The sequence below is a fragment of the Octodon degus genome, unplaced genomic scaffold, assembly GCF_000260255.1.
Source record: "Octodon degus isolate 3935 unplaced genomic scaffold, OctDeg1.0 scaffold00458, whole genome shotgun sequence".
Taxonomy (NCBI): domain Eukaryota; kingdom Metazoa; phylum Chordata; class Mammalia; order Rodentia; family Octodontidae; genus Octodon; species Octodon degus.
Genome location: NW_004525034.1, coordinates 10,204 through 19,565, shown reverse-complemented (window position 1 = coordinate 19,565; position 9,362 = coordinate 10,204). Strand labels below are relative to the sequence as shown.

At 40.1% G+C, this 9,362-nt stretch overlaps 1 protein-coding gene across 1 annotated transcript; it reads left to right on the top strand.

The window, feature by feature from the left end:
• Nucleotides 1–4,130: 4,130 nt before the first annotated feature.
• LOC101577041 (granzyme B-like) lies at nucleotides 4,131–7,274 on the top strand. Its single transcript, XM_012513332.2, has 5 exons — nucleotides 4,131–4,268; nucleotides 5,259–5,406; nucleotides 5,874–6,030; nucleotides 6,184–6,438; nucleotides 7,086–7,274. Exons 1-5 carry the CDS (start codon nucleotides 4,214–4,216, stop codon nucleotides 7,272–7,274), a joined length of 804 nt encoding a protein of 267 aa, XP_012368786.1. The 5' UTR covers nucleotides 4,131–4,213.
• The last annotated feature ends 2,088 nt before the right edge of the window (nucleotides 7,275–9,362 follow it).

Genomic DNA, 9,362 nt, shown 5'->3' with positions numbered 1-9,362 from the left:
AAGATAAAGAATAAAAATGTATCAAAAACATTTTCAATAAACAATGGCCCCTAACTTCCTAAATATGGGGCACTATAAGAGTATGCAAACTCCATAAGCTCAAATGCTTTAGGAAGAGTAAACACAAAACTATCCTCATAATAAAAAATGCTAAAGGACAAAGAGAAAAGTCTTCAAAACAGCAAAAAAGAAGTGAATTATCCCAGAGAAAAGAATCTCAATAAGATTAACAGTTGACACATCCTTCTTTCTTTTTTCCTTTCTCTTTTCCCAGTTGTTTCTCCCCTTGAACAGATTCTTTCCCTTTCACAGTATCTGTTATACTTTTCAGATGTTATTCACACTTTCAGGTTCTTTCACTACAAGGACAATATGCTGTTTGTACATGTTAGTCTAATGCAATTCACTTACATCTATAACTTCTAATTGCATCCATATACCTATGAAAGCCTGAAGCCTATCTGCATTCACAGGTCAGTTATACTCCACTGTATAAAAGTACACATCTTTATCATCTATTCGGGTGATGGGCATTTGGATTGTGTCCAAGATTTAGCTATGACAAAATGTTTAAAAAAAATGGCTGTGCTACACAGGATAGCTTGGATAGTAATACTGGTAAATTCTACAGGACTATTGAACGGAACAGTTAATGGTTAAAGTATTTTTCAACCAATTTTGCAAGCTTATATCTGGGTATCTGAAAAACAAATTTGAAGACAACACTATGCAGTATGGAACAATTGTTGAATTCCTATCATCTTTTTTATTGAAATTCTCTGTCATTTCTATTTCCTTTTTATTTTTAATTCTCTTAAAAAATTAGAAACAAAGAGCTTGTATGAAAAATTCACATAAAAATGATTAACAGTTAACCTCATATCACAAGTCATAAAGACCAAATGCAAAGGGATGTTTTACATGGAATATAAGGTAAAAAATCTATCAGCCAATGTTTATACATCTAGAAAAGTTGTATTTCATAAATAAATGATAAACCAGGAATGGTAGTAAATGTCTGTAATTTCAGGAATCTGGTAGAATGAACCTGTAGGAACATATTATCTAGTCCAAGCAATTTAATGAAATCTTGTCACAACATAAAAATAGAGAGAACAGCTGGTGTGTACACCATTCCAAAGTCCCTGGGTTCAACCCCTAGTGCCACCAGGAGAAAAAAACAGAATGAAAAATGATAGGACCAGATATGTTTAAAAGGTGCCGGCTTACAAGACTTGCTAAGGCATTACTGAGAGAATTTAGTAGCAAAAAATGCATAACATTAGAGCAAGTAGCCCAATGTCATAAATAAGTCCTTTATTATCAATAATAATTTCAAATGTAAATAATTTAAATTGCCAATTGAAAGGCAATAGATTGGAGAAATGGTTCCAAAAATACAATCCAATATTGCAATACTCACAATATATAAATTCATACAGTCAAAAAAAACTAGCAGTACAGTGTGGAGGATCGTGATACAAAAAGGAATTGGGGACTGATTCCTGAAACATTACACAATGTTCTGAGGTATTAGAAAAATTTTGAAATTCAGAAGCACATTTTGAGTGTGCTAAATGTCACTGAATTGCATGCTTTAAAATCATGAAAACATATTTTACTTCATTTTACCTGTTTTTAAAATAGTGCTGCAATCTTCTTTACCACAATCTCTTTATAAATTTAAAAAGCAAATATTACATGAAAAATATATTAGATAATACTTCAGATATTAAATCTCATTACTAATAAGAGATGAAAATCAGGTGGTTTTGTTTTGTTTTTGATTTCTAAAAGATGTTCAACTTGAGAAATATATTGTATGTTAAAATTTTTAACAAGGCTAGGCAACAAGTCCTGTGGTGATTCTGACTAATCAGTTTTTTAATGTAATAAAAATGCTTCAATTATATTGTTAAGTAAGAAAGATTAGAATAAAAAATACATGCTATAGACAGTACTGCCATAAATATTTTATATGCTCGCTACATGGGTTTAGTCCTCTGTGTAAGAGACTATGGAAATCAGTACACTGATTCCTCAAAAACATGAAAGTTGAAATTCCATTCAACCCAGAACTTTCCCTTCTATGTCTCTTCCTGGAAACACTAAAGATATGTTATGACAGTGATACACACATATCCATGTTTATGAGAGTACAATTCATAACAGCTACATCTTGGATTCAATCTAGATGTCTATGAAGAGATGGATGAAGAAAATATGGTATTTGTACACAATGTAGTTCTACTTCTTAAAAAGTAAGGACAAATATGAGTCATTTGTAGAAAAAATGGATGCACTTTGAAACCATAATGTTAAGTGAAATAAATAATTCAGACCAGTTTAATATCACATGATTTCTCATACATAGCACAGATAAAGTATAATTAAAGAGAAAAATAAAAGATAAATAGAGAGTTTTCTCATATAGGAAGGAAACAAAGAGATGGAGGTATGGGAAAGAGGGGCAAGAAGAGGACTAATAAGAAATAATATGTAGCATGTGCCAACTTCTCATGATAAATGCAATCATTATGTAATAAAAGCATGTACTAATAATTTTTGTTTTGTCTGGGAAAAATGGACAAATAAATGCTATTTTTTCCTTTCTAATTTCTAAATTTTTAGTGGGTACATATCGTGTCTACAATAAAAAGAAAATTTTATTTTTAAACTTTTTTAATATTGGTAAAGTTCAAGCAAAAGCATGCAAAGCTCTGATAAATGTTCATGGTTCTCTATTGACAAGAAAGATACTGACACTGGAACTTTATTTTTTTGAGCAGAACAGTCCTAATAGAAAACAATGTAATTTTCATTGGATATGTCTTTTAGTCCTTTGTTAGATTAATTCATAATTTTTTCATTTTTTGGATTCTATCATGAAGGGTATTGTTTTTCTGATTTCTCTCTCAGTGAGTTTGTTATCTGTGTTGAGTAATGCTATTGGATTTTGGATATTGACTTTATTTCTTGCTAAGCAACTGGCTTGTTTAATTAATTCCAGTAGCTTCTTGGTGGAGTTTTTTATTAACTATTCTTGTCTTCAAAGTTTGCTGCATATGTACTGTTGTATGTTACTCTGTTTTTGTGTTTGTTTCTGCCATTTGGTTTTCTTTCTTATCTTACTCTTCAAAATAAAATAAAGTAAGATTGAAAAAAAAGATGTAAAATATAAACACAGAAATAATAGCTAAAAAGACCAGAATCCAAATATTTAGAGACACAGCAGTCCATCAAGCAAGATGGATTCAGAGGATTCAGTCCCAAGATCTAAGGTAGAAACCCTGTGGTAGAAGTTCTTGGTTGAACAAGGAACAAACACACTTCTTATATCCCAGGAGCAGAACACAGAAGAGCCCAAAAGACAAGGTATCAGTGCCCAGGTACACACCCTACACATCTCTCTTCCTGGTTCAGGATGTTGGATCCTAGTTGGATCCACCAAACCTACCCAAAGTAGTGGGAGTTAGCAACGCCAATTCATAGATTGAATGCCTATAACCCATGGAAATTTGCTAATTTAGTCCAATAAATGCCACATACAAAAACTTTGTTTAAAAATATTGAAAAGAGAGTTGGATTCTGTCACACTGAAAATTTTAATAAAATAAAAGGTGTTTAGGGTAATCTAGGAAGGAGAATTTGGAGATGTAAGAGTCACTATGTAGATTTAGTACATAGCACAGATACTTTCTTATTGCTTAGCACATTACCCCACGATGGCTTTTTGGAAACTGGGTTATGGGATTATGTCTCCTTCACCAGATGGTCAGTTCTCTCTCCAACAGCCTTGACCCTAGCACAACAGAAGGACCTAATGCTTATCTACTTCAGAATCCATCCTCATGGTCTTAAAACCCTGGTGTTGTAAATTTTTTTCACTGGGAACTCAGAGTTCTGATTCTGTACTGGACAACAACATATTCTCCAGTCCCCATCTTACATGCTTGGATTCATCTTGTGATCTGCAACAAGTGATCTGCTCTGAATCATCAGCTGTGGTCACTGTATATTTCACAAACAATCTAGATATCATAAAATGATACATTGGAGGAAGGCATTTTCTCAGAAAGCCACCCATGATAAAGCAACATAAAATCAGGGGGAAACATAAGGCACTGAGCTGACTCTCCCCCGTCTTCTTCTGAGGGCTAAAAGCCATCAATAAAAAATCTTCAGAAGCTGTCACCTGGGAAAGTTTGGGAAGATGCAGCCACTCCTGCTCCTGTTGGCCTTCTTTCTATTCCCCATGACAAGGGCAGGTAAGTTACTATCTTTTTTTCTCAGGGTCCCAACCCCATTCTACAGAGAAGACGGGTGTTCTATCCTCTGCACCCCCATGATTCTTCTGTCTACCAGAAATGCTCTGAACTTGACCTCCAATCCCAACAGAGAACCCCAGGTATGACACTGGATAGGCTAACACAGACTATTCACAAATAGAGCCATGGCCCATTATACTCTCACCAGGAACCACTTTTGTCACCAGGAAAGTAAGTCTTTCCTCAAAGTGCATGTTACTGGTGAGAAGCTACAAGAGAAACTATGAAATTCTCCTGTATAGAGCAGACTACACCTGTCTTCCAAGTTTGGGAGAAGAAAGGTGTTCTTGTCTGCCATTTAGCAGAGATGCTCAGAATGCTACTTTTTCCTTTCCCGTGTCATAGCCAGTTCTGGTTTATCCAGTTCTGCTTTCTTGCCCATTACCTACTGTCTTTCCTACTTTCCATATGAACCACTTAGACAGACTTTAACTTTCCTGTCTTCAAGAAACCCATCAACACTGTCATACCAATATTAATCCAGAGACTGCCTAGAGCTGTTAACTCACAGCCAGTGAACAGTTTTGGGGCATCAAATGCATATCAGGACCTTGGAAAGAGGATCAGACAACGTCTAGATCATACCTAAAACTCTGTTATTAGGATATATCAGATTCCTAGACAACACTGCAGTCTGAGGGTTTAAGGTACTCAACCAAAGCAAAAAGTAAGCAGAGGAATTAAGAAAAGCCTCTGATATTTTATTGTCTCCAGATAATTATGCTCATTTCTGACTGCATGGAGAAGAAATATTTTAAGTCCAAGACCTGATTTCCCTTTCTATGCAATAAAAAAAAGCTGATACACCTCCCTCCAGGTTCTTCACAGCTCCAGAGTTTCCCAGGTGTCCAAATGTCCAGCAGTTCTGGAGCCACCAAGCAGATGCTCAGGCATGGACTCAGTGGCTGATCAAAACACTTTTTCTCTCAGGGGAGATCATCGGGGGACACGAAGCCAAAGCCCACTCCCGCCCCTATATGGCCTACCTTGAGTTCCAGTATAATACTTCTCTAGTGATGTGTGGTGGCTTCCTGATACATGAGAACTTTGTGCTGACAGCTGCTCACTGTATGGAAAGGTGAGGAAGGAAAAACATCCCAGAGCCTTGAGGAAATGCTGCTCAGATACTCTTCCTCCCAAGGAGCTCCCTGGACCCCTGGGAACATACAAGTCTCACTTGAGGGGGAGAAAGGGCCAGGAATGTTCCAAGGGGACTCCAAGAAGAAGGCACCCAAGGAATTGCTGACATAGGAGGGCCATGGAAAGCAAACCTGACATATTAAGACCCAGGACCACGCCTTGACATAAGGATAGACAGAGAAGCAATTTCATATGTTTCCATGGAGGTACCTGAACCCTGAGAACTGGTACCCTGGGTCCAAAGTTTCAGCCTATGTTACAAAGGAGTAGAGGACATAGTCACTCAGCCAGGTGGCCCTCCTGTCATCTGGAGCTCAGACATGAACCAGCTCTATCCAGGTTATAGCTCCTGGCATGGGTCCTCTCAGGCTCCACATTCCTCAAATCACTCTCCTCTCTGTACAGACCTTTGAACATACAAGGATCACAAATAACTGTCACTCTGGGAGCCCACAACATTGAGCAGAGGGAGAAGACCCAGCAGGTCATACATGTGAAAAGGAGCATCCCACACCCACAGTACAATCCTGAAAAAATCACCAATGACATCATGCTGCTGCAGGTAAGTCTCACCTCCCTGCTGCTCTTGCTCTCCTCCCACAAGATTGTCCCTCTCACTGGTATTCTGCACTTTTCACTTTTGCCATCATTTTCATCACAACATCCAAGGCCAAAAGGCACATGCTGAACTGGCCTCTTACTTCTTTCCCATCAGCTGGAAGAAAAGGCCAAGGAGACTAAAGAGGTGCAGATTATAAAGCCCAAGAAAGAATCTTGGGTGAAGCCAGGTACTGTGTGCCAAGTGGCTGGATGGGGACTTTTGGACCTCAATGGGAAATTTCCAAACACACTGCAGGAGGTGGAGATGACAGTGCAAAAGGATGAGGAGTGCAAGAAACACTTTCACAACTATGACAGTGAAACTCAGATCTGTGCTGGGGACCCAGACACTGAAAAAGGCTCCTATGAGGTAAGACTGGGCATCTGTCACATCTAGCTTTGGGAGAAATGGTGTTTGGTACTAGCATATATGGTACTAGCAGACCCAAGCAGCAGGACTTCATCACCTAGTAGGTTATAATTCTCCCTGAAAAGAGACAGCGGTGGCCTGAGGTGGGAGGAAACTGAGGTTTCTATCACTTCACCAAAGGTTCTTCTGAGGATGAGTGCACCTCTGGAAGCAGGAGTTTGCAGTACACTCTATAAGCTCACATCCAAGATTTTAGCAACCATTCACTACATGTGCAGTAGTTGTAGTCAATTGACTCCTCAGAGCCTCCTGACCCTTTTGGGTAATGGGCTCATTGTCCTTGCTCCCTGTCTGGCCCACTCATCTGTCTCTATATCCTTAAACAGTAGCCAGAAACCAATGGTCCCACAGGACTCTACAGGGATGAGGCCCCAAGACCTGGGGTCAGGACAAAGGCTGATCTTGTTAGTAAGATAAAGCAGTAACACTGTCAGTGGTCAGAGCTTGACAGTGATGGGCCCAGAGCCTGTCCTTCCCCCTCATCTCTCACCAGCATACTGTGAGTAGTACTTCAGAAGGTGTTTCGTATGTCAGAGGGGAAAAGTCCAGAAGGTGCACTGCCTCATGGCCTCATTCTCTACTTACAGGGTGACTCTGGAGGCCCCTTATTGTGTAATAACGTGGTTCAGGCCATTGTCTCCTATGGAAGTTGTGAGATAAATCCACAAGTCTACACCAAACTCTCACCTTATGTAGCCTGGATAGAGAAAACTATGAAAGAGCACACACTGCAAGCAGCAAATGAAGACCACTCTCTGAGCAGCCATGTTTCCTAGAGGTGAGCCTAGAATTGCTCTAGGGCTGATGCCAGCAGCTAAATAAATGACTTATCTCAGTAAGAAGACTGATTTTTGTTTATTCAATATCTTACATTCAATGAGACCAACTCCTTCTATGCAGGCCAGTGATACAATTCTTCTGATTCCTGCCTCTGCACTTCAAGCTTCTCTTAACACCTGCAAAATCCCCACTCAAAGCTGTTAACCATTTCCTTCTCATCTGCTTTAGTTTCTCCACAGCCTCCACTTTTGCAAGGATAGAAGCTAAGCAACATCAGAAGGAAATGTGCACAGCATTTAACCTGGGTCTCAGAGTGAACACGTGACCTGTCCATGTGTCACATGGCAGAGGGGAAGGAGGATGATTTCATGTGTGCTGCAGACCTGTCAGGTACCACTCAGGTCACCATTCAGTCCCAACAGACTGAGGAGGAGAGGCTCATCCTAAGCAAGCCATTTCTCTACCACAGGTCTGGGGATAAATTGGCTATGGTGTATCCTCAGGGATTCTTCATTCTCATGTGAAATTAGTTTCCCTCCCTTTCTCCTCTAAGACCAAGACACACCTAGGCTTCTAGCCATGTGACTGAACATTCTATTTTATCTCCTCACACAGTTGTCACTGTCCAGCAACTGCTGTCCTCACGAGGCCACAAGGATGTGATGTTATTCCTTCCTTCCTCAAGTCCCCCTTCTAGGACATCCAGAACCATATATGGTTCCATGAAAGGCACATGGAGAGCTAGGCTGGTGGGATCCAGACCCATAGCCCCATCTCTCACTTGGACAGGGCTCCATTACCCCTGAGTCCTTCTATATACTCAGGGGGCCTTGGTCACTGAGCCACCTGAACCCATTTCTCCCTATCCTTCCTGATAATGGCTGGCCTGAAAGGTAAGACTTCTGGACTCACATGAGCTATACCAGTCTTTTGTCTTATAAAGGCTTCCTTTCTACAGAATTAAAGGAAAGCATACTGGTTTGCATCAACCAGCAAACCAGTACTTCCTAGTGCTTACTGACTACCATATCTAAAGGATAAGCAGTGCACATAATGACAAAGCACAGTGAAACTAAAAGTGGTGAAAATGTCGTAAATTTGTCTACACTATATTCCAGATTGGTCCATAAGACCTGGACATATGTTGGAAAGCTATGGAAAGGAAACACCTTACTTTGATTCCTGCTTAAGGATTCTACCAGTATTATCACATGACACTCCAGAAGTATGTGAGTTATAGAAATGACCTCACGCTGGTGCAAGTCAGACACACCTTACTGTTGCTCTTGTAATTCTTATACAGGGTCATGTTTCCCCCTGGTACCCTGTTCTTTGCCTCCTTGCCATTGAGGGCTTCAAAATGCCCAGGCCCAAAAGATATACAGTCTGTGATATAGACTGATCTGGACTCTCTTGTGTTTACCCATCATTTTGAGAGAAAAACTAAGCTCAGTAAAGCTGTGCATACCCTCAGACATGAAGACATGACTCAGATAAACCAAGGGGGCACATGCCTCATGATATAGTAAGGAAGAATGATGCCAAGGCAGCTATACTGTGGAGAGGTCATTGAAAGTGCAAGATGAACTGAAATTCAGACCATACGGGTGTGTGTGTGTGTGTGTGTGTGTGTGTGTGTGTGTGTGTGTTCCAATGTCACTGAGATTTGTATGGAAAACCCAAGAAACACCAAGATCAGTTTCAAGATGATTTTACTGTACATAAACACAGAACCCAGGAGAGGAGGAACTCAGGAGGGGTGATAGTGTCCAATTCCCTAGACCTAATCTCAGAGCTTGGAAGACAGAGTTCTCAAGCCATACGCTCTGTACTCCATGCCTTGGGTGGATGGGAGTAGAAGTTAGGAGAAATGCTGTGTTACTGAGTATGGTGTTATAACAGGAGTACATCTAAGTCCCTCATAGAAAGGTTCAAGTAAAACTGTGATGTAAAGCTGAGGTAGGCTGCAGCCCTTGGTCATAAGTGATTGCCCAGCCTGCCCTGCCTGTTCCCTGCTCAGAACTTCACAGAAATCCCATGCTGTGGGGTTTCCAGGACACAGCCAGAAGGAGGCCACTTCAGAT